The 26,370-nt window shown below is 44.4% G+C and overlaps 1 protein-coding gene across 1 annotated transcript in view; it reads left to right on the forward strand.

The window, feature by feature from the left end:
- The window catches only part of PREP (prolyl endopeptidase), a 103,223-nt gene that overhangs the window by 41,584 nt on the left and 35,269 nt on the right, over positions 1–26,370 (forward strand). Inside the window, exons 7-10 of the mRNA XM_037012298.2 lie at positions 3,519–3,624; positions 13,770–13,961; positions 17,750–17,947; positions 22,078–22,181. Coding sequence (XP_036868193.1) covers positions 3,519–3,624; positions 13,770–13,961; positions 17,750–17,947; positions 22,078–22,181 — 600 coding nt within the window. The remainder of the gene's footprint in view (positions 1–3,518; positions 3,625–13,769; positions 13,962–17,749; positions 17,948–22,077; positions 22,182–26,370) is intronic.

Raw genomic sequence — 26,370 nt, forward strand, 5'->3', positions numbered from 1 at the left:
ATGGATGTTTTTGGAAAGCTGGAATCTGATTCCTTCAAGTCTAAAAATTTGCTGCTGCTAGTAAGTAAAACCCTTAAGCAGTCCATGCTCGAACACTCTTGCTGAGATGACATTTAGCTTGATATCATCCCATTGCACTGATGCCAGGAATCGGTGTGTGTCAGCTCGATGAAAGCCATACAGCAGCTCAAGCGCGTTACGTTTAGCGGTTTTAACCCTGCATAAAAGAAGCAAGTCCCAAGGGCTGCAGGAGTTCATAGAAGTATTAGTGAAATAGGGAGCAGAACAGTGAAAATATCCCGCCATGCAGTGAAACAGAAGGAAGTATACAGCATTGTTATGTTTTTTATTAATTATATGCCTTATTTTTAGTCTGATATTAATTACACTCTTTATTCTTAAGTCCATGCTTTTTTTTAAAGTGAACACAATGGTATACCCTAAAAATGTAATTATCTAACTAAGAATTAAAAGTGAGTTAAAATAATATATATATATATAATGACAAAATTTATTTCTAACCATGATGTATAACTGATACTGGCCTAGCCCACCCGCCATAAACAGCTAAAAAAGTATGCAAAGTTATATGAAAGCAACTGTTTTTAGATATTGGTCAATAGGCATTGCAGGACTGTCGTCTGTGAAAAAGTCGAGTCCTGGGGTTACTCCAGCTTCCTGCCTGGAGGCATTTTCTGGAGCCTGGCACACACACGGAGGCGAGCCCACAGAGCATTGCAGTCACACTGAACTAGGATCCAGAGATTGGAGTTCAGGACAACTGAAGCCACTGGAATTTATAGGCAGAGTGTCAAAAGTAGGGGCACTGCCCACTCAGAGTCCCAGAGATCTGCCTTTGTGTCCCCTCGTGTCTGGGTGACTATTACACAGTGTGTGCATAGGGTGAGACCCCATGATTCAAGCCGACTACCAGGGAGCTGTAAGCCAACAATTACCAAGGTTTAACAAATCTGGGAGATTTTTCACATTCCGACCAAAGTGGAAAGACTTTGTGAACACCCAGGGTATTCAGCAAGACCCCAGAGAGTCCAGGCCGTAGCTGGAGGGCTGTGGACTTGACCCAGCAGAGCTTGAAGACAAGCCTTAAGTGGATCGAGTGGATCAAATTAACTGCCTCATAACTTTTTAAAAGAAGACCTAAAAAATACCCCATAAAACACCAAAAACAAAACCCAGACTGCACGCCAAATCTTCAGAATCCAATTAAAAATTACTATATGTGTAAAGCAGCAGAAAAATGTGGCTTATAACCAGGAGTAAAATTAGTCAATAAAACAGATTCAGAAATGGCAGGTAGTTGACTTAGCAAACAAGGACTTTTTAAAAGCTATTATGAAAATAGTTTTGAAAGGCTTTTAGGAAACATTAATGTAATGAATAAAGAAATAGATAATATAAAGACAAACCAAATATTCTTCTAGAGGTGGAAAAATAAACTATCTGAACTGAAAAATTTGCTGTGTGGGCTTAACATCACTTCAGATGCTATAAAAGGAAATATCAGTGAATTTGAAGACAGGACTATTGAAACTATAAACCACAAAGACAAAAAAAATTGAAAGCAAATGAACAGTCTTACTGACCCGTGGGACCATTTACCAAGTGATCTAACACTGTGTATTTGAAGTCCTACAGTAGGGGCGAGGAGACACAAAAAATATTAATGAGGAAAAAATGGCCATAAATGTTATGAATTTAATAAAATAGGCAAATCTACAGATCTAAGGTGCTCAACAAGTCTCAAACAGGCTATTTCAGCAAAGCCCATTATAACCAATTCTCAGGAAACCAAAGATAGTACGAAAACCTTAAAAGCAGCCAGAGAAGTTACATAGAGAAAAAGATGACAGTATGAGTCCAAAGATAATGGTAAAATGCCTTCTTAATGAGGCCTACCTCGACTTTTGTATTTAAAACCATTGTCCCTCCACACACATCCTGTCTCCCTTGCCCAGACCTGTTCGTGAGCTCCATGGCATCTATCATTTTATCATACACTACATAGTTCATAGTTGTGTGTTTGTCTCCTCCACTGGAATGTGACGTTTTTCCCTAATTTGTTCACGGATGTCACTTTAACACCTAGAAAAATGTCTTGTACCTGATAGCCACCAAGCAAATATTTCTTGGTTGAACAAATGAATGAAAAGGTTTATTTTTAAAGAATTGGCTAATGTGATTATGCAAGCTTGACAAGTCTAAAGTCTTCAGGGCAGGCTATCAGGCTGGAACCCCTTAGTGTCAGTTTGAGTCCAAAGGCAGTCTGTTGGCAAAATGCCTTCTTGCTTGGGAAGGGCAAACAATAGCAGTGTTTTTCTATTAAGGCCGTCAGCTGATTGGATGAGGCTCACCCGCCTCATGGAGGGCAATCTGCCTTACTCAGAGCCCACCAATTTAAATGTTAATCTCATTCAAAAAACACCTTCACAGAAACATCCAGAATAATCTTTGACCAAATATCTAGGTACGGTGACCTAGCCAAGACACACAAAACTAATCATCATTGTAGGAGGTGGAAAAACAGGAACTGTCACACTGCTGAAATATAAGAGTATAAATTAGTACAATCTCTTAAAATAATTTGGCAATGTCTAATAAAGTTGAGTATGTACATAGCCTACCAGTGAGAAATTTTACAATTTTACTTCTAGTTACAAACCCCGGGAAGCACTTACAAGGCCACAAATACACAAGTTCAAGAATTTGTCTAAAGTATTGCTTGTAATAGAAAGGAAATAGAAATAATCTAAATGTTTATCAGTTGTGGCAATTAATTGTGGTATATTTCCAGATTGGAGTACTGTATAGCAGTTAAGTAAATGTATATATATATATCAGCATGGATTAATTTTTTAAATTATGTTGAATGAAAAAAATTAGTGGATTTAGATTCCACTTCATCAATTTTGGCAACTCAAAACCATAATATATAGTTTGTTGCATTAGCTTTTTATCAGAGCTTCTTTTTGCTACTGAAGATTCTTCTGTTAAATACTATAAAAGAAATCCACAGAAGCACAGGCCTTTGTCCCCTGACACCTTGTGGTAGCAATGACTGAAGATATGCATACAGAGCTGCTCAACAGACACTTGTTAATGTGACCAGTGTGAGCCACAAGTGAAATTCTTTTAAAATACGTAACCCATGACACAACTTCAAAGTCAGGAATATTAATATTCAAAATGACAGATTGCATATCTTTTCAGTGACAAATAGACTTGAAATAAAAATCACACTGAGTCATGACATTTAATTATTTCTGATGAATTTTCTACTTAAATACTTCACTGTTTTATGGATAAATATAAGTAAACAAAGAGTGAAATAAGTTAAAATTGAGAACATTATTTTGACAACTTTTTTTTTAAACTTTATCCAATCATCTATTTGGGGTACAGATACTGTATATGAAGTTAACCTTTACCTTTTACTTAACGATGCTCTCACCAAAAATATATCCTAACCAGCCCCTGTGCCATTTTTATTTCCTTTGTAGTTATCCGACGATGGTCGCTACGTCTTACTATCGATAAGGGAGGGATGTGACCCAGTAAACCGACTCTGGTACTGTGACCTACAGCAGGAATCCAATGGTATTACTGGTAAGTTATCTTTCAAACACAGGTAATTATTCCATAAAGTTCCATTAAAAAGCAATTATTTTAGTCTTCTAATTGATTTCCCAAGAAACCTTCTTCTATTCAACCACATCATCTCAGTTCATATGATTTTTTTCCTTTCAGTATTGTTCCATGATATGAAGAAAAATTGAATGAAGCTACTTGTTGGCTTTTAGCATTTTCTGTGTAAATTGAGGTTAACCATATTTTTTGCATATGAGTGAAAATATCCTATGAATACTGCAGGTGAAGGGTGTTAAGGAGAAGCTGGCCCTTCGGTCTGTGAAGCATTGTGAGTGTCCAGGTGTAACGGTGTAAACTGTCCCAGGCAAGTGATAGGATATCAGTCAGAATTTACCAGGTCAGCAGGTAGTCACAGCTCCGAGCCACACGCACAGGAAGAGCCTGATTGTGCTTCCTGAAGCCTCATACATCATGATCGCAAGCATAGTTGCAGATTCCGGAGATGGCTCGTTTTAAATGTTATTCTCTTGCAGCAGCTGTATTAGACTAGCCGCATCTTCAAACATAAAAGCTTTTCAACTGCACAATCCATTACGCTGAAAATTCCCAGACCCAAAAACTCTAGCGGGGATATGCTGGCAGCCAAAAAAAGGGCTCTGAACTAATTATGCCATGTTCTGGGGACACAGATTCTCAAACTATACAATATTGAGTGTATTTCTAATTACTCATTAGATTACCTCATTGCTGGCATCCAATCTATACCACATTATGATAAGAAAATATGTAAAAATTTTATTATTGACTGGGCATTGATTGCATCATGCTTACGTTTCTTTGAACAACAGCTGCATCCTGATATTAATGCTACAGAGCACCAGTCACACTGAAGGATGAAGTCAACGACCTTTATTCTAGTATTAAATATATATCCATTTAGTAAAGCTGTGAGGGTTATTTTCTTTTTTAAAAAAAAAAAGATAAACCCACTTTGAAATTGAAAGGTATCTGTGTCAACCACATCAGTTTTCACATTTTTGGACCGGAGCAAAACACCACCCAAAAATTGTTCATGTGAGTTGCAAGCCTGGGTCTGCACCGAACTGAGCAAACATTTGGAGACTGAATTGGAATGCAACAGTGGCAGTTGTTTACGGCACTGTTACCCTGCTCCGTGTTCCTGGGTGAGCCTGAGGTGGTGGGAAGGACTTTCCTACCTCCAGTTTACTAAATTTAAAAACACAAATTGCTTAATTTACTCCAAATACAGAGAAGCAAGTGTCATCCGCATATGCATTATACTAAATGCTGTTGCTGTGTGACTGTAATAATAGTCATATTCTGAGTGAGGCTCACAAGTCCTAGCAGAACTTGACAAAGCCCCCTGTTTTCTTCTGAACCACTTGGTCCTTTTCTTTAGTTTTACACCTTCTATCCTTATCCCCCGATTTATCCTTGCATTGCAACATCAATGAGCATGAAGAAGAAAACGGGAGCTCCTAGGTAATCCTGCTTGGCTGAGATGCATTCAAAATGGAAGAGCCTGCGTACAAAATACGCCTGGTCCTGACCCACCCTCCCAATGCGTTCGTTCCTTGAATTACCTGCCAGTTGTCTTCCTAGGTGGTTCCTAGTGAAGAGCGCAGCACAGAATAACACTCAGTCAGTGTTAGAAATTTGTATTTTCCAAATTGTTCTCTCTCTCCTTTTACTCTTCTGGAGGAATTTTAAGATTATTCTGTCGTGATCTGAGCACTAGTCCAGCTGCATGTTTGACTAGGCCTGGGTGTAAACCTATAAATCTATCTCTCTGAGGTTTTTAGGAACCATATATTTCCTGTTAAAGTTATTCCTAGGTATTTTGTCTTTGTGAAGTATTGGTGATTTGGGAAGGTACCTGTCAAGTTTTAACCAGAGAAGCAGAACCAGTGGGAAAGAAGAGATTTACTGCAAGGAACAGGCTCACGAGATGGTGGGGCCCGCGAGGTGAGTCTGAAGTCACTGAGGCGGGCCATCTGCTAGGGCAGGCACAGGCCGGAGCTGCCGTCCACCGGTGGCATTTCTCCTTCAGGGAGGCCTCAGCTCTGCTAGAAACCTTTTCAGCGGATTGAATCAGACCTACATTATGGAGGATAAGCGCCTTCACTTAAAGTCACCTGAGTATAGTCTTTAATCACAGCTGCAAAATACCTTCACAACAACACCTAGATCAGTGGGTGTTTGGTTACCATGCGGCGTTGGCCGAGCTGAGTTGACATGTCAAAAACACATCACACTGAGCTCATGGAAAACCACACAGAGAGGAACAGAACGAGTTGGACAATACGAACCTGGTTTCATTCGTAATAAGGTTACAAAACTGACTGGTGTTTGAAATTCACTGAGGCATTTAGAAAATTGTGTAACGTCCAGTAGACAAGAAAGCAGAATTGGACGTGAGTAATGGGTGGATTTGAAGCTGTTGTGTTTTGCACTGGTGGATTAGCAGGAGCTTGGAGAGCCTTCTCCATGGCAGCTGCTAAATTCTGGGAGTGGCGCTGGGTCTGTCATCTTTTTCTAATTATTGCTTTCCTAGTATTAAATTTGTGGATAACATAAACTTCACCGTAGTTATTCTTTTGAATGGCAACCCTGGGATTTTGAAACCTCTTGGCACTTGCATCAACTGGCCAATAGCAAAGAGATCGAGTGGATGTAGGTTGCCACCCATGCGTTCCAAAGTTAATTGTGCAGGACATGATTAGAAATACTGTGTGGGTTTTTTTTGTTTTTTTAATTGATTGCTGGTTCATTATAAGTCAGGGATATAATTATGACTGTGTCAAGTGCCATGTGTCAAGACTGATACTGAAGGCTGAGTAAGTGTATTTAGTTAATAACAAGGGAGATAAAGCTGATGGAGATTGTGATTGTTAAAAAATGTTTAATAATTCCTATTAATAACAGTTGGCTATATTGGGACAGTAACAGTAATACTCTCAAATTAGATTTGAATAGAATCTCAGCTCTACCACTAATAACTGGTGACCCTGAGATGGGAAAGTTTTCTTTCTCTTTATATCTCCACAACTTCAGATGGGAAGGTAGTAAATCTGCTTCGTGAGGCATTTGGGGGAACCATGATAGTGCATGGGGACAGGCTTAGCGGGGTTTCTGGCACAGTTTCTCAAGTGTTCCCTCCTCCTTTTTTCCTTCTTGACTGGAAAGGGAATATCTGGAAGCGCCACCCTTTTGTTTTAGGGAGCACCGTGCACTGGTGTGAGGATGCCCTGTAAGGACCGTTCATCCTCAGTGTCGAAGCTTCTCCAAACCCAGATCTCGGTAGTGACTTGTCCTGGCAGAACCTGATTCTTAATCAGAAAGGAATCCTTGCGCTGACCTTCGGTGAGCCTCTGTGGGAGGCCCTGAGGGGCATTGTCTGATCTTGCAGGCTGATCATTGACCGTCCAAGGGTTCGTTTTCAGGCTGGCAATTGAGAATTCAGGGGGTTTACAGCTCAGTTTATACGACTACTGCTACTGCCAGGATCTATTGCTGCTTCTTTACCCACTCCCCCATTTTTATTATCCTTTTTAAACCAAGGGGGAGAAGAATTAACATTTAACTCAAATGCTACATGTGCTGGTTAACTATGAGGTGAGTTAAGCCTAAATAGATGGTGGTGAAAATTAAATCCAATGTCATGCAATATTTAACTTAATATTGGCAGAGATTTATACCCATTTTGATAGCCTAAAGCCTTTCTGCTTTGATTTTAATCTTTTTTACCTGAAAGGTGAGGGGGATTATCAGCATTTCCATGTAAATTAATCCTTTCTGTATGAGGAACCACTAGATTACCTGTCTGGAAAATGAAGCAGTTCCACTTCGGTAGCCCTTTACCGGCTTCCCTGTTATCCTCATCTCCCCGGAAAGTCTGTCCCCATGCATTTGGAAAAGAGAAGCATAAAAGGCAAAAAAAAAAAAAAAAGTGGCCAGTGGTTATTTAATATCATCTAAAAAGACGATGCACAGGGGAGCAGGAGTAGACAAGTACAGGATGGAAAAAACCTGAGAATCTCGAGCTAACAAAGTTCCACACACAACCAGATTCCTTTGTCACTCACATCTGTCACATACGCGTTGGTTTCTGTTCTCTGACCTGCCGACCATCTTCCTGCGCGCGTGAGTGGACGTCCCTCCTGTCTGTGAGCCCTCGCCTCTCTCTGGAGGTCCTCATGTCTGCCATGTCCATGCAGTGCTGGGAGCGCAGCTGTTGGGGGCAGTGAGCCAGAGCCCCCCCCGCCGACAGGACCTGCCCTGGACACTGGCGGCTGCCCCTGTCCTTCCCTGCCCCAAGCGGCAGCTCCCCTGGCACACCTCGGTCAACACTGTGTGGAAAACGGCACTAGGCCTGTCATCTGGGCACTGGAAGTTTGTATACTCTTCCAGGTGTTCAGAGCAGCTCAGCAGGCCCCCTCCAAAGAAGTCTGCACCCCCTTCTGCACTGGCTGCCAGAGCCAGGTTCTGAGGTGCTATCTTCCTTCTTTGGGGGAAGAGGGATTTCTGCCCTAGAAGTTGTCATGCTTCCCTTTTCCCTTTGCGGCACTTCCTCTCTTCCCCTATTCTGATTTCCCTTTCTCAACATACCAAAAAAAAAAAAAAAACACCCCCCACACACTTTGTGTGCACATTTGTGAGCTGCACAATCAGGGACCTCTGTTCTGCTTTCTGCGGGGCTCCCAGCACCAGAGCCTGACGGGTGACAGATTATTTCCTTGACCTGCCTTCACCAAGAGCGCTGTTAGGTCAGGTAGGAAGCATCCCCCTACTCGGATCTTCTCTTCATTTATTCATCCTCCCCCCAACACCCAATTCTGCTCATTAGCGATAAATCCCCAGCTCTCTTTTCTGTATTTGGAGTTAAGACTGATCTCTCTCCCTTTACTGTGATAGTCTTGGCACCTATTGCAATTGTCCTGAATAAAAATCTTCTTTACCATTTTAACAAATGTCAGGGTAACTTTTTCTTTAACACAGACTCATAGCAGGTGGACATCAGCTTGTCATGAATGGATTCTTTGCCCCTTAGGGATCCTTGTGCTAAGGGGTCCCTGCTTTATAAGCCACCCACCATCAGTAACTTAAATTTTTTGTGAATGTGTTGAGTTTTCACCTTCTGGCCTCCTAATTTTTTAAAAGTCAATTTTTCCTTTATTAAACTCTGAGGATGATGAATAGGTACAGACCATGTTTCCTGTCCTGTGTACTGTCTGAGCAGAAGATTTCTGCTTCTCTTTTTCTGTGCCTTGTTTAAAATCAAAAGTGAACAGGTATCAGGGTGTTACTCAGGACACCAGACTGGCATGACATTTGATTAGTTCTGCAGTAGGAAAGACGGCTGAGCCTTGACTCCTGGGATTCCCAAAGTGACTCATGCCTGCAGATTAGCTGCATTGAATTGTCCCAAACCTTGCAAGAAAATGATCTGGGTCTGGATTTTCTTAGTTATACTTTCTGTACTTTTCTCAATCAAGACTGTTTCTTTTGAACTATACACATACTTTGTTTCCTACGTCTGTCTGTAAATAATCCTATCTTGAATATATTACAAAGTCACATCATAAAGACTAGACGTAGAATAGATTTTCACTTATTTTCTACATTACAGTTAAATATCAGGCCTTAGAGCCATATCTCTTCTTGCACATATGTGGGCTTTTAAAAATTTAATTAAAACTTAATTTATACCCTAAACATGTAAGTGACAGTTTTCAACATACTTTTATACCTATTGAACTTAGTGTGATGTATCTTCAATATTTGTATTGGAAAAGTAGAAGAGACAATTTCTTTAAAATTTAAATCTGGTCACTTCCGTTGTCTGTCAACAAGCATATGTAAGCTTCAGCTTAAAATGCAGGGTTGTGTAAACGTTGCATTTAGTTAGGAAGCAGGCACATATCAGTGCCCCGCTGTGCCCCCATCCCCGCCACAGTGCTGCCCCCTGCTGGACAGGAGCTGCGCGGCTGCCAGGGCAGTTCCAGGGTGAATGGAGCTCAGAAGCAGGACATCTCTGGAATTTGAAAACTCTAACCTCCACCCTTTCCTCTCTGTTTTCTTCAGTTCCTTTATTTTTCTGTGCAAGATCAGATCCTTTATTCCTGTTTAATAGGGGAATCACCAGCAGAGGAGGCACTGGCCATTTGGCCCTATTCTGAATGAATTTAAAATTCTATCAGAGGTTTTTAAATAGAATCCTTAGTAGGCAATTTTTAGGTGAAAAGAAATGTGTGTGTCTAAATCCTTGGCAGTAACCTGACACCGTTCTGCCTTAATGTAGCCATCCTTAAAATTGGCCTGAAGTGGACTTTGTTTATGTCCTCGCATTTTATGAAAGATTTGGGGAGGAAGGTTCATATGGGGGGAAAGGTGCATGGTGCTCACATGCTGATGTTTATAAAGGAATATCTACTTTTCCCATATTCCAACCAGACGTTCACTAACCCCTCTCCCTGTTCCCTTTTTTGTGAAGGTTGGATCATTTTAGACTGATGAAGTTCTCAGCACTCACCATGTCTCCCTTTAAATCCTTCATGTCATTAATGAAAACTGGCTTTCTCCTGCATACAAAATTAATGCTCACGACATGCTAACACATAATGATAAAAGGCAACTCAGTATTTGTCAGACACTTAAATTGTTCATTTAACCATTGCTGGCTAATAGAAGGTAGATGACCTCTTGTGTCTGGGAAGCTGAGACCCATGTCTCATGCCTGGTGGGCTGGGAATCTTTCGGGGGAGGAGTGGAAAAGGGGAGATAAGAATTCAAAAAGCTTTAAAACAAATGAGGTGTCCAAAGTTCATCAAATTCATCTGAGCATTAAAATTTGCTAGTCCAACCGGGGAGGAGGGCTCCTGTGAGAGGCAGAGAGTTATTAGAAAATGTCATATGTTTCAGAGTGGGAATGCAAAGAAAACAAAAAGATTCGGAACATCAAAACACAGTAAAAAATAAGCCAAACATGAATTTTGAAGTAAAATAATACTGACAAAATTAATATTTTCACTAATTTTGAAATTCGTGAGTATCAGGCATTTTCTTGGAAAATAGCGGTGTGCTGTGAGACATGGAAATTAGATTTTAAAGTTCACCATTAGCAAAAAATTGTGCAGTTAAGGCACATTTGGATTATTTTGTCATTTGAAGGTTTCTGGGATTTTTTGGAATAGCAGTAACTCTTGGTTATTTAACATTTTCTGTGAGCCAGGTTGTGAGCTACGAATGCAGATATTTCATTCAGACTTCTCAGCAGCTTCCGAGGAGCACGCGTAGTGATGGCCCAGAAATGGATGCTGGTGAGGCCAGTTAGCTCTCCTGATGCCGCAGCAGAGAAAGGCTCATTCCCAGGTCCGGGGAGCTCCCGAGCCTGTCTTCTGTCCATCCCCGCGTGGCCGGCGGGAGGGCAGGCAGGTGGCAGGCCAGGGAGAGCGGCGGCCTTCTGCCCACTCAGTCCCAGAAAGGGACCCACATTTTACACTTGTTACCATTGTTGAATGCTCAGCCCTTAGTGTTTCATAAAGTATAAAAGCACTTTTTAGCGCCTGTTAGAATACTTACAGAACACTCTCTATGAAGCATAGTTAATACCACTGATTTTTCAAAGGAAGCGATAAAAGTAATGGCTTTGCCCCACGAGAAGCATAGGGATGACTTATTTTAAGCTGATCTTCACTCAGTAAACAGCGTAATTTCAAAATGCAGAGAGCCAAAATGAACCGAAATACAAGCAAAATAAAGCTACAGTCATAGAGGAATATTTTAACAGACCTTTTCTGCCACGGGTAGGGAAAAAAAGGCTCAAAAAAATCAGTAAATATATACATTTGAACAATGACTAAAAAACGACTTTAGTAAGCATATTTAGCATATCACACCCAATGGCTACAAAATACACCCTCTTCTCAGTCATATACAGAACACTAAAAAAATCATTTAAGGAAAACAATTAGGCCATAATGCTTTCTCAACAAATTTTAAAAGGTTGAAATCATACAAAGTGCTTTCTTTGAACACAGTAGAATTTGGCCAAAAGTCAATAAAAATAACCAGAGGATAATCTCACAAATATAATGTCAAGGGAAAGAAGGCAGACACAAAAGAATTTGTGTTGTATTAATTATGGGTGCATATTAAGGTGGAAAATGAGCAAAGAAAGATAAAATCATTACCATAAAAGTCAGGATGGTTGCGCACAGGAGGGAGGGGGGCTTGTTCAGAGCCCTGGGGTACAAGTTCTTCGTTTTATTATCAGAAATGGAGTGACTCTCCTTATGTGCTTATTCTTCCAGATAAGCTTAGCGTGATGTTGTCAAATTCCCTAAAAATGTCACTTGGATTTTGATTAGAGGAGTATTAAGTTCATAGATTTCCTCTGGGATTATTTGCACCTTTGAAATACTGAGTCTTCCCATCAAGGGATATGATGCGTGTTTCCAGGTACCCAGGTTATGTTTGTTGTTCCTGTTTTGTTTTCAAGATTCCGTCGAAAAATGTTAGAGCTTTCTTCACACAGACGCCCCATTTCATAGGAAGTGCATTCCGTAGTATCATTATTAAGTTTGCTTCTGTTCTAAACGAGGTTGCGCTCATATTTTCTAACTGGTTATGACTGGTATGTAGGAAAGCTATAAATTTTTTTTTTTTTACCTGCTTGCTTTATTAGTTTTAATTCCAAATGTTTATTTTTAAATAATAACTACTGAGTTTTTCTTTTGGGGTTGGAATAGTGGTCAATTTTTAGTCATTTTTGAATTTATTTCCTCTTCCTTGTGGAGAATATGAGGTCTAGCGGCGCCTATGGAGGTGACTCCAGGCCACACAACTGAACCGCGGAGGAGCTGGGGTTTTAATCCAGTTACGCCTGACTGAAAACTGTCCTTGATAAATTTAATTAAATAAATTATATAAAGATATTATGCTATAGAGATGAATGAGGTAATGAATGTAAAACCGCCTTGAAAGATTCCAGGAATATAAAGGAACTCTGTACCCTAATGCAGCAATTTCACGGTGAAATGGCAGGTAGGAGGCTGTTAGGAGAAAGGCTAAGACCTGGCACTGCGTTTCAGTAGTTGAGGAGTCACAGAGCTGTTTTGTTTATAAAACTTTTGAGATGTTTCTCTGAACATCTATTCCATACTTTAGGAAGCAGGTATCATCCCATTGGGACTTTGGGGATTTTAAAATAGTAAGTGGCATTTAGTGAGCCACTGAAGTCATGACAGAGAACACATTTAAGGTTTTTTTCAGTGCTGACCATTTCCAGACTAGTTCTTAGGACTAAAGGACTGGAAAGTTCCTTTTTTCACTCAACACCTGTTTTGCTTTGTACCTTTGAAGTGCCTGCCCTTCTGTGGGTGCTGAGATTAAATAGCAGCTAGAAAGACAGACAGATTACAAACAAGCAGCCAAGTCCGCACGTTGAGAGAAATGCTGTAAAGAATGATGTGACATGCATGCTAAGAGGGGCCTGGCCCTTGGAGAGGACACAGCCTGTACGAGGTCCCGAAGCAGGTCCTCAGGAACCTGCCAGAAGCAGGGCCGCTGGAGGTCAGGGTGAAGCCAGTGAGGACAAGCTGAGGTTGGCTCTGTGGGTGAGGACCATGGAGACCATAGAAAGGAATCTGGGGTTCATTCAAGGAGGAATGGGGCAGCTGCCAAGTGGGCGCAGACAGTGGCGGTGGGAGGCCTGGCAGGGGGCAGGTGCCGCAGACACGCGCTCTCACCCTGGGCACTGGGGGCGGCGGGTTGCACCTTAGCCTGTCCGGCCTCCCCCACTCGGTGCCGGCAGTGGCCCTCCTGTCACCTGCCACACGTTTACAGGTGTCCCGCGGGCGGCGGGAAGGTGCGCCCAGACCTGAGGTGCGCGCAGGTGGGAGGGTATTTGCCAGATCGCCTGGGGGTGGTGGGCTTCACGCCCCTTCGCTGCCAGGCTTTTCAGGAAAACATACCGTTGCATTTTCTAAGAACCTTAAAATTCACCGCACCAGTCCTTGTTCTCAGTCAAGCCTCAGGCTTCCGGACGCTGTGTCTGCTGTGCGTCCTGTGCATAGAGAAGGCGCCCCCTGCACACACCCCCTCTTACACCCGGAGAGTGACAGGGTGCTTGGTCTCCCCAGGAATCCTCAAGTGGGTGAAACTAATCGACAACTTTGAAGGAGAATATGACTACGTGACCAACGAGGGCCCCGTGTTCACGTTCAAGACCAACCGCCATTCTCCCAACTACCGCCTCATCAACATCGACTTCACGGACCCCGAGGAGGCCAAGTGGAAGGTGCTGGTCCCCGAGCACGAGAAAGACGTCTTAGGTAAGGCCCCCTGCTGCTGCACTCAGTTCTGGGTGGTGACGCCTGCAAACTGGTGCATCTCTCATGCTCTGGTGGCTGGTCCCTTAGCCTCCAATTCTGGGGAACTAAGCATCAAAATGGGCAACCAAGCATTTACTATATGACGCGTTTGCAGTTGGCCCCTGCTGTGCAGGGCCGTCATGAACACTGTGAAGGTATGAATCCTGACTTCCAAAAGTACTGCTTTTGAAAAAGTGTGTTTCAGCCCCCTTGTGTGGTTATTGTCTGATAATAATCACAAACATTTAATTTTTTAAACCATTTGGATTCAGAATCCTTAGCTTAGCTTTTGAATAACTTTGGGCTGCTGGTATTATGCCCATTCTAGATCTTAGAGTGGATGTCCATTCCTCTGGCTGGAAAAGAAAAGAGACTATTGTCAGGTTTAACTGGAATCCAGTGACTGGCTGCTGTGCACCCTGAGCTGCACGGCATCTTGGAGCCTCCCTTCTGTGTCAGTTGTGCCCCTCATTCCCCTTATTCATCTTCTCTGTGATTTTCCAAAAAAGTGCTTTATCTGAGGCAGGGCGACTGTTTCCCAGAAATGATATGCTGCTTCAGAAATTACTTATTGCCTGAAACCTGGATTTATTCAACAGGGCTCACTACTTTTGCTATGTTTTTTTACTTGAAAGGGGGGTCCAGTACAAGCCAATAAAGAGTTCACTCCTTGGAGATGAATGTCTGCTGATGGGTTGAATGAGGATAAAATCTAGGGCCAGCCCAAAACGTGAGGGTGTAAGGTGTATAATTAGGAAAAAATTGCTTCTGAGATTTGCCGAGAGGCCCTGTCTCGGGGGAAGCCGTCCTATCCTGTGCTTTCAGTGAAGTAAAGTCCAGGTGTTGGAGTTGGGCAGATCCAGGTTTCTATCTGGAAAAGGTGAGGGCGCTTTCTTGGCCCCTGGGACAGTGCGCTCTGCGCCTGGCCCGGGAAAGCTGGGAGGGGAGGGGAAGGTGGGCCGAGGACCAGGGCTGACTCTCCTGACAGTACCCCTGCTCAGCGCTTGGCCCTGGAGGAGGCGCTGCTCTGGGCATATGCACGAGAGTCTCCTCAGCCCCTGGCATCTGGCTGTGCTCCCCACTCCCCTCTGGGCAGTTTGATCGGATGGGGCCCAAGACAACCCCTTGCCTGCTTTTCCCTGCAGACCCCACATCTGCAGCTCTGGGGCTGCAGCCCATCCCCGACTCTTGGCCAGGCTGGCCCACCGAGTGAGCCCTCCTGCCTTCTGGGTGTCCCACCCACAGACCCTTCAGCCTCCAGGCTTGAACGAGGCACCGGCGCCCTGGCCCCCGTGAGGATGGCTGCCCCACATGGGGATGGGGACTTACCGCCCTCGCCCACGAAATCCCTTCGCCTGTCTCCTCAAAACCTTCCATCCACTCTCTGACCTCACTTATATTTGGATGCGGGGTCCACAAATCAAGGAACAGGTTTTCCGCCGTATCCTTTAGCATCTTCATGTGCGGAACCTGGTCACAGTGACTTGGGTAGCCTGGTGGCTTCTGTCCAAACTGAGACAGAAAGGCCCCCCACGAGGGTGGTAGGAGCCCCATGAAGTGCATCCCAAGTGCCACATGAATGACCTCAGGCATTGCTGGGTCCATGTGGGGCTTCCTGCAAAATGCCCTGGGCGTTGGGTTTTCAGTGCAAGCCAGTTGGGAACAGTGAGTCTTGGGTAGGGAGCTGTCCAAAATGTCAATATTTCCCAAGGCATGTGAGTGTCCTGCCTTTTAAAGCCCAACAGAAGCAGTTCTAACTATGCCTTAAGGTGACATCCTATTTCACTCAAGGATCTAATGAAATGCAAATCGATGCTCAGAGATTGTGGGGGGTGGGGGGGTGTGATATATTTTTATAACCTTCCTTCTGAAAGGTTTTAATCTCTTTAGACTGGAAAGGGGAAACCTTCAGGATTCACTGGAGCTCATCAATTCAGAGAGAAGCATAGCTGAATTTACTATCATTAGCACAGAATACCCCACTGAGCATAAAAACTAGAGATGAGTCACGAAGCAGTTATAAAGTCAAAGCTTTTATTAATGACGGCATGCAAGTCCCTCTGTAATTCTGATGTGCTCGTAGTTGGCACAGATTGATTATTCTTTGACAGAAATAATGTGCTTCACTTTTGCCCACACTTTCTTAAAACATGAAGGCCACATAAAATATGTTGCTTGATTGAGGCTCTTTAAAAAAAAAAATGATATTGGCGAATGAGTAGATTACCTTCAGATGTAAGCGTTCTTTATTTCCCCACTGGAGGACGAGCTCTCTGTGGCAGCGTGAGCAGCCCAGCCAGGCTGCAGCCCTTGATGTCCCTGAGTTCCCTCTGGTCATTGTCTTGTTCGCATTGATAATTGATGCTGGTAAGTGTGAACTGACAGTAAGCGTGAACTACTGGTTTGTTGCATTATGAAAATAAGCAGCTGTCAGGCACCCCGCACCATGAACCCCAAGCAGGGCTTGCCTTTCGGGGTCGGAGCTGTGCCCTGCAGCCTGTCCTCGCCCCCATGCCCGGCCGCAGCTCTGCCCTCTGCCGTCCTTGCTGCAGGCTGACCTTGTCCCAGACGGGACTGTGCTGCACCTGCCCTCCTGTTTTCCCCTCCTGTGGCCTCGCTCCCCTGTGCTCGCCCAGCTGTGCCCCCGACGGCTCTGTTGCTGACGGTGCAGCCCTGTCCTCGGGACCCTCCTTTCTCAGCTGCCTCTCTGCACCCCGGTCGCCACGTCCTGGAGGTTCTTCTTGGGCCTTTCATTCCTTTCCTTTCCCCACACACACTGCCTGGCGGGGTGTGGGCTGACGGGCTGCACACAGCAGCATTCTTCCCGGCCTCCCACACCTCCGTTCTCCGCATCCTGCATTGCTGTCATGTTCAGTTATGTCCCCCTCTGGTCCAAGTGGTAGCTCCTGGCTGAGAGATGAGAGCTAAGTTCCCCACCGCCTGGCTCACCAAATCCCCATCCGACTGTCAGGCCACCACCAAATGACTTTTTTCTCCTTGAAAACGGATCTCTGGCTCTTGTCTTTGCCCTTCTCCTTCCTTCTTTCCTTCCATCCCGCTGCTGGGTCTCATTCATCTCTCTCTGCTTGTCCCCAGCGCCGGCGTTCATACCTAGAGTCTCCCCACCACCTCGTCCCCCAGAGCCATCCCGTCCCTGACACCACCCCAGGCACCCCCATCCAGCCCGCGAACCCCACACGCAGTTCCGCATTTGCTGAAGGGTTCTCACTTGCTTCGGGATCCTGGCCAACCACTCTTAGCTTCGTTTTACACGTTACAACTTATATTTTTCTATGCTTTTGTCTTAAGGGCAGAAGTGACATTGGTCTCCTGCTTGTCCCTCCAGCACCTTGCAAGGTGCTCGTACCAAGAGCTTAGTGCATTTTTGTCAAATAAACAACCCTGACATGGAATATGGCTTATTTTTGTTGTTTTGCTTCTCATGTCTTCTGTAGCTTGATGTGGGGCACGAAATAGCTAAGTGGGGTCATTATTAGGACACACATTATGTCATTAGAAGCCCCTGGCCCAAGGTGGAGGATATTTTGTCTCCTCTAGATGTGACAGTAACAATCATTTATTAAGGGAATATGCTGGAAACTAGACCCATGATGAAATCCAATTATAATAACCACTCTGCAGGCCTCGTTGCTGCAGAGCACGATGATTGGCTCAAGAACGATTGCTCAGTGAGGTGTGGTTTTCTCTGTTCAAAACCATGTCCCATTTGTCTGACCTCATCCTTCCAGAATGGGTGGCTTGCGTCAGGTCGAGCTTCCTGGTGTTATGCTACCTCCACGACGTGAAGAACATCCTGCAGCTCCACGACCTGGCCACTGGCGCCCTCCTCAAGACCTTCCCACTCGAGGTCGGCAGCGTCGTGGGCTACAGTGGTCAAAAGAAGGACACCGAGATCTTCTATCAGTTTACTTCCTTTTTATCTCCAGGTGAGAGTCTTTTCACCAGGGTTGGTGAGTTTAAAAATCAGAGTAATGTGTGAGTTTCTCTTGGGAAATGAAAATATAATAATAATGCTGTTATTGAAAATCATATGTGCTATCTACAGCCAAAATTACTTAAAGGAAATAAAACAGTAAGACACTCAGAGCAAAGGGAAATGTGAACCCCTAAAATTCCACTCTGGTTAACCTTATATCCTGGGTCTCTGTTCTGGGGACAAGACCAACTGTGTTCAGGGTTTATTTCAAAAATCAGTATAAACAAGTATAGCCTTTGACTGAGCGTTTGGTCTGCGTGTCCCAGGACACACGCAGTGCATATAACTAAAGGCTTAAAACAGAAGTCTCTAGTCACATCCAACATGAAAACCTTGATTTCTAAAGCAAACAGAATAAATTCTGCCCTTAGACTGAATAAAGTATAATTCTAAAAGTATGATCTTAATATCGCATTGGAAATAAATTGTTACTTGGTTCTAGTAAGAACCCTTATCAATTGTGACTCTGTTTCATGGATCAGTTTCCCTCCAAATAATTTTCTTTTTAAGTTGGTTATACTCACTTTGCTTTATTTTGGTTTTCCCTGCTTTTCCGCTTGGCTATACCGCTTCACTGCAGCCAGGGCCGTCCACATCCTCCTATTTGCCCCCAGAGCCTGGCTCCGTCGGCAGTGTGCCGTTGACCGAGCGAGACCCTATCCTAAATGCAGTCAGGCCGAAACACTGCCTGCACCTTCCTGGTTCATTCTGCAGGCTCCTCCGTGGCCCGTCTTGTCCTGCCTGGTGTCACTGCAGTAGTGTGGCCCTTGGCAAACAGAACAGACGCGGGGGCAGCTAGGCGGGTGCTGAATGGCTCCGTCCCCCTCCTGGGGTTTGGCCAGATGACAGCAATGCCTCATCCACTTTTTGCGCACATGGCTCAGAGCCACAGAGCAGGAAATCTATAAGGAATCTTATCGTCGTGACAGGCTGCTGTCAGGGTTATTAAAACCAAGAGAGGGATGCTCTGTAGGCAGGACTGACGGTGTGCCTGGGACACCTGGCAAGCTCCCTTTCCAGGGGGACCTCCAGGGGACCTGGGGGCCAGGAAGGACGTGGAGGCCACGCCCAGGGCCAGGAGTCAGAACCGACAGGTCAGAACCCTACCTCAGGGTTCTTATCCTGCGCCCCCCACTCCTCCCTTGGGACTTGGGGTACAGTGGCAGCCAGTGGACAGGAACCAAGAAAAATCAGTTTCCTCCAGAGAGCCATTCTCATCCCACTGCTGTGGGGCCCACAGTTTGTTTCCTCAACTTACACTAGTTCCAGAAATTTTACTTTGGGGAAACTCTCACAGCTTAAACAGTTGAGGTGAATAAAGGGCAATGAGAACAGAATAGGGGTGACTCACCTGCTTTTAATAAAAGCCTGAGTCCCCAAAGGCCTGTAAACCTCCTTCAGTGACTCCATGTGGCCGTTTATTTCAGGGACAACTCATGATTACCTGGGGAGACGGGCTCACCATCCCAGTGTAGACTGATGGGTTCTGTGCCAGGCAATTAAACACTAGCCGTGAAGTCTGGAAAGGGAAGCGTGTCCTCCGTTCTGCGCCACCGAGCAGCTTCTGAACAAGCTTTCATCTGTGACTGTAATGCTTTCTTCTCCTTTGTCTTTTCATAGTCATTTGGCCCCATCTTGCTCTTTTTTATTCCTTAATGCAATTTGATATCTAAAACCAAGACCAGGACTCCAGACTCAAGCCTCCTGGTCCACCTGTCTGATGGCCATTGGATAATTAAACTAGATGTCTTTCTTGAAAGCAAGAGTTCTCGGTGTGTGTATACACACATCTGTACACATACATGTCAGCTGGCAGAGCAGCTCGCCCTGGTCTCTGAAGATTAGCTCTCCACTCATGCAGTAAACAGCAGAGAGACTGAATCCTGTGAAGGTGCAGGGCCAAAGATAACTACAGCTGCAGCTACTGTGGACATCGGTGCGCCTGGGGGTGCCGGCTGACTCTGCTCCCCATGGACGTACCTAGTCAAGACACACCTTGAGCCCAAGCCATTTAGGACTTTGGCGCTTTGAATCACACTCGGGAGACAAGGGGCAGGCAGGGCAGGTGGGAGCGTGGTGTGCCTATTCCCTGTGGCCCAAATCACTTAGCGGTTGAGCTGATTAATTCTGTATTCATGGAACACCCAAGGGCTGTCTGGGGTTAGCTGCAGACAGACCTGCATGTTGTAATGAGCCAGTGCAGCCATCCCAGGCACAGCTCCTTTGGGTAAATACCAAGGCGTGCAAAAGTTTTCTAAGAGATTTACTTTGGTTTTTGTTTGTTTTTCTTTTAGTAACATTCAAAGCCTCCTTTTAGTCAGATAAAACAGTAGCTCCATGAGTCATCTTTTGCAAAGTTCTCTGGCCTTCTCTTTATAATCTAACTGTTCAGATCCCATTTACTCTTCTGCAGTTTCTCCAAGTTACCCCTTTCTCTGAACTCCCATTGTTTTTACCCCCTTACATTTATTTCGGAATATAACAGGAGGATCCATACGGATCGTCCCTGCCTCTCTCCTATTGCTAGAAAAGCCTTGTTAAACCATTGTTCTCATCAGGAGACCCATCTCTCCAAGTCCGGACACCTCCTCTGGCCTTACAGGACTTCCGTAATTCTTCTTTCGCTCTTAAACTTTGAAATTTATTTCAGAGACATCACCTAAAGGTCACTTAACCAGTCCTTTCTGGTTCATGATTTCAGGATGTTCTCTCCAAACGCCCCCTTCCTTGTACTTCCAAAGCCAAATCAGGACACAAAGCTTCATTCGATTATAGGAATTCACATTTCCATGTGCGACAGACTAACCCGGGCCAACCCAGGTGGCTCTGCAAATAGCAAGTATTGATCAAACAGATTAAGCACTGGTCCCTCCAGGTTTAACCCAGCCTCCTCCAAGGTGCCCCTTCTGCACAAGACAGAATGCAGTTGGGAAGTACCTTACATATAGGGAGACATTTGAACAAATATCCAAGTATAACTTAAATAAAGAAAACCAATACTTCAGACATGTCACATATCTCTGCACTGTCAATGTCAACCATACTGCTTATTATAATACCGGAAAAATAATTTTTCTGTAACCATGAGACTGGGGCTAACGAATTCATGGGGATTAGCAGTCATGCTACTAACAGATCTAAACGGATGACTCTTTACCAGCGGGGGGCAGAGTATTGTTTCTCAACTGTCAGCAAAGTTTATACAGAGAGGAGCTCAGAAGCAAGCAAGCCACCGTTTTAATATGTGATCAGTCGATGGGAACGTACCCTGTGGGAGTGCCATCTGGTTTCTGGTGCTCTAGCAAGTGTTGGGGTCACTAAATGAATTTCCGTGTTCCTGACAGCATCCATGTAAAGTATAATGTCAGAGCGTTGTTTCTGCACCAGCTGCTCTAGATGATTAACTGTTTCACAAACCACAGCTGTGTTGTGTTCAAACCGCACTGACTCGTCTTACTGGGTCTTTGACTTAGTTCTTAAATGTTGGGGTGTAGTAGCATTACTTCAAGAAATGGGTTTGAAAGAGTGGTTAAAATAAGCTGGAATTCCTGGCGTATATTCCTCAGTTTGTATCGTACATGATTACTGGGGTAATTAAAATTGGAAATGCACCTCTAAAATGGCTCCTGGATCACCAGTGGTCCCCCATGGCTGTCTGCATGAGGGTGGGTTCCGGTAGCAGGAGTCCCCAAGTCACCATCAAGAGACCCCTGGCTGGCTCTTGACTTTGGGCAAATCGTTTTCCAGCTTAATCACCTTTTAGGTAAAAAAAAGGCCTTATATGAAGTTTCCCAACTTCTCTGACCTGCAGTCCTAAGCGACTGGCTGGGGAAGATTGTTAAGTTTTGACAGTTAGGTTTTTTACTGCGGAGTGCATTGGAATCTTCTACGATCTACACCGATTGCAGTCGTGGAGAGAAAGGTTGCTGGTGGCGGGGATGAAGAGCGTAGGCTCCGTGGCACTCCGCACGCAGGTGGAGCCTGCTCCTGTCCTGCTGTTAACAGCATCCGCTGGGGCTTTGCGGTCCCTGCCCCTGCTGAGAGAAGGCGGACGAAGCTAAGCCTTTTCCTTCCTCCTAGGTATCATCTATCACTGTGATCTTACCAAAGAGGAGCTGGAGCCAAGGGTCTTCCGAGAGGTGACCGTGAAGGGAATTGATGCTTCCGATTACCAGACAGTCCAGGTACGAAGCATTTGATCTTGATGTTGAGAGAGTGAGAAACCTGACCTTCAGGCTGGGCCATTACCACCGCAGCTGGTCAGGAGCCGCAGAGGTAATCCACAGGAACGCAGATATTTCTGGAGCTCCTGCTGTTTTGGGCCCTGAGCCAGGCCTGGCTGGCCCTGCCCACCTGGACTTTGCAGGTTCAGCTCCCCAGAGCTGCCATGCTTGGCGGAAACCAGGGGTCTTGTCTGGGGGCCTTACTGCAGCGGCTGTCAAAGCAACACACTTTGTCTGTTTCCTTCAAAGTGGGTTGTGTTCTAGCTCAGGCCTTGCAAGGTCATAATAACAGCAGATCTGCTCTAAGTAAAGTGTTTACTCCGGGGCTGTGCGTTAGTTTTCCCAGTCTGACATTCACACGTCTCTCTGCCTGGTGCATAGTGGGCACTCCATGAAATATTAGAATGAATGACAACTAGTTAATTGTCATGGCATCGCAAGCTCAGTCTCTGCTCACCATCCTTTCAGAATTAGAGCCTCTGTTTTTTACAGCTCCCCAAAAAATCCTGAGTCTCCCAGAAACAGATTCATTTACTGCCTGAAGAAGCAGATGTCTCTGCTCCATGGCAGTGAGAGGTCACCTGCGGGCACCGGGTGTTTATCAGGGCTTCCCGAACTGGAGGGCGGGCCCACACAGATCACGGATGAGGATTCCGAACCGTGTTTGTGAAGGAAGTTGAACAAAGAGAACTGGGTGCTGCCGAGAGTGTCTCCGTCAGACGAGGGCATTATTTTCACTCAGGGAATTACCTTCCACCTGTCTAAAAATAGTCTAGGGGATGGGCTAGACTCAGTCATAAATACATAAAGCTTTGTTTCCAAAAACCGATGGCAGGCTGGATATGATCTGGGGCTTCAGTGTGCCAACCCCTGTACCAGGAGCCAGCAAACTGACCCCGGGTTGTCTTGGAGAAGAGCTGTGCTCATTTGTTTACAGGAGGTCTGCGGCTGCTCTCATGCTTGAACCGGGTGGGTGCAACAGAGACCTACTGGCCAACAAAGCCTGAAATACTTCGTATTTGGCCCTCAAAGAAAAGGCGTGCTGACCCCCGGTCTATATACACAGTGTGTATTAAATCAGAATGTTCTCGGTAAGTGCAGAGACCTATTGTCACGAAGCTCAGACAGGCTCGAAATGTGTATATCCTTGTTGGGCAAGTCGTTTAACTTTTCTGCCTCAATTTTTTCAGCTGTTAAACAGAAATAGTATTTATTTTGCAGGATTTCTGTAGGATTACATGAGATAATATGTATTAAGTGTCTGGCTCATAACATATAAGCAGTTTTTTTTCAATCAATATTAGAAATGAATGCAACAGACGTGTAGTGTTCCACACCTGTTCTGGCACACTGGTGCTTTCATTTCCAAGGTGAGCCGTCTTCTGAAGAGATGTCTGGTAGGGCTGTAATCCCAGTCATGCTCACCTGGTTCATTAATTCACCCTAGTCCTGCATTAGAGTGTTAAAATCACCTTAGGCTGTCATTCTTTCCTGTTTATCCTTTTCTCCATGGGTAGAAAATTTGTCCCTATCAGCCGTAACATTCAGCCTCCTCAGGGCTTATGTCTGCTCCTTGCTGAGGCATCCCCAGGGCAGGTGTGTGTGCCTGTCGCTGCCTCTCGCATCAGTAATGCCAGGGATGCCGAGCAGTGCCCAGCGGCTGTTCCGTATCTCCCATAATCAGCACCCCTGCATGCAGTCAGCTTTGCAGTCTGGGGGGAAAAAGGGCACCTGCAATGACCGTAGCTGCTAGGGAGACAGCTTCTTACCAGGAAGCAGTTCTTCTCAGGGAGGACAGCTCTCCTATCAAGTAGCTTTTCTTTTCTATTCTGATAATAAATTCTGTACAGGTGATTCATAGAGAAACCAGTTAGCCGCCTACTAGGTATTGTTTCAATTCATAAATGAAAAGGTAAAACTTTACAGCTGAGCAGATGCTTGTGTGGAGTAGAATTCTCTCAGCCACATACACAGCAGCCCGAAACTCCCAGGTTACACCAGGAGAAACCTACTCAGGTAATGCCTGTTGCCTCTGTCGGTGGACAGCTCGCTGAACCCCCCTATACCTGGTTCTCCACAGAGACAAGTCCCCTGACGTTAACAACCCAATGCTTCTAGCCTTTTATTTGTGCTGCTGCAATAGCAGAAAATTAAAAAGATTCGTTTAAGTATTTGAAGAGATGGAACTGGACAGAATACACTGGTTTGTTTTTTTTTTGAGAGGGCATCTCATATTTATTGATGAAATGGTTGTTAACAACAATAAAATTCTGTATAGGGGAGTCAGTGCTCAATGCACAGTCATTAATCCACCCCAAGCCTAATTCTCGTCAGTCTCCAATCTTCTGAAGCATAACGAACAAGTTCCTACATGGTGAGTAAGTTCTTACATGGTGAACAGCACAAGGGCAGTTATCACAGAAACTTTCAGTTTTGATCACACATTATGAACTATAAACAATCAGGTCAAATATGAATATTCATTTGATTTTTATACTTGATTTATATGTGGATCCCACATTTCTCCCTTTATTATTATTATTATTTTTATTTTTAATAAAATGCTGAAGTGGTAGGTAGATGCAAGATAAAGGTAGAAAACATAGTTTAGTGTTGTAAGAGGGCAAATGTAGATGATCAGGTGTGTGCCTGTAGACTGTGTGTTAATCCAAGCTAGACAAGGGCATTAAAACATCCACGGATGCAGAAGATTTCTCTCAAAACAGGGGGGGTGAGGTTCTAAGCCTCACCACTGTTGATCCCCAATTTCTCACCTGATGGCCCCCCTACACTGGTTTTATAGATGCATTGCCCCTTGTTTACCTGTTTCAGAAAACAGCAATATGCCTGTGGGCAGCGTATAGCCTCCACATGTAATGCCGGTAGGTTTTATATCTATTGATTATGCACACCATGCATATTGCACTGAGTTATTAAAACAGAATTCTTTCATTGTGTAAAAGCACCTCTGGAATGGACTGTCCCAACACCATAGACTTACATTCACTGAAAATTCATTTCGCCGTGGTTTAGAGTCAAGTGTACACAGCAGAGCTTTGACGTGAAGTGTGAGTGAGACCGACGCTCACACATTTTGATTTAGCCTGCCAGGGGCGGTGCCAGCCCTGACCCCCCCTGTTGTAAAGCAGGCTCTGGAGAGGGATTGGTGCATGAATGCACACCTCCCGACAGTGCGTAGTAGAAACCAGAGCATTTTGAGAAAGAGATACTCCATTGTTGTTTTCAGTCACTTAAGGGTAATGCCATTTTCTACTCCACTTTATGTTCATTATGTGTGTGATTTTTAAAGAGCCCTTATATATTCTATTTGTAGAATATTCTATAAATATTCTATAAGGATCCCTGGGGCTGTTTGTCATTCCTTCTTTCACTCGGGGAGGCACATTATCGTTTCGAAGCAAATCATAGAGCCCAGGTCACCCTGCGTAGTTGGTCAGCACAGCCAGTGTAAGCTGGACCAAGCCAAGGACGGAGACAGAGGTGGTCAAAGAAACACGTGGCTGAATAAGCCATGAGGGCTCTTTGTCCTTTGTGTGAGGTACTCAAGACCTGGAGCATCTTGAGTTGGGTTGAGGGGTTGGCGGTGAAGGATATGGGGTCCTATTTTGCTGAAAGACAAAAACAAATCTGTGTTCCCTCTATATAGCCTTTATCCATCCCTGTCTACAGTGGTGGGTAGAAATCTATATCAGAAATGTAATCCTCAAAATCTGATCCCTTGAAAACCGTTCCTTTTTCCTCCAACCTAGGATATATATAAGAATTTTAAATAAGTTTATCTAATCTGCAGTTTAACTAATCATTTCTTTTTTGTTCTTTTATTGTGAATGACACAACCACACGGTATGATTAGAACCTCTGTGTCCACGTCTTTAAAAAGATGTCAAAATCCTGAGCATTAGAAATCACGTTAATAACATAGTTTGCTGATAAGTGATTCCCTTGAAAAATCTGTCTGCATTGATCAACAGCAATGTGTTTCATTTTCAACAAAGCAAAGTAATAGGGAAATGGTAGTTGAATTTAGTCTGTCAGCAGATACTTACGCCATGACACTCAGTGCCAGGTGGTACTGTTTGAACCCAGAGGAATTCCAGATGTGGGCACTATCCCTGGGAAATGTCCATCT

Source organism: Manis javanica, chromosome 13 (genome assembly GCF_040802235.1).
Source record: "Manis javanica isolate MJ-LG chromosome 13, MJ_LKY, whole genome shotgun sequence".
Lineage (NCBI taxonomy): Eukaryota > Metazoa > Chordata > Mammalia > Pholidota > Manidae > Manis > Manis javanica.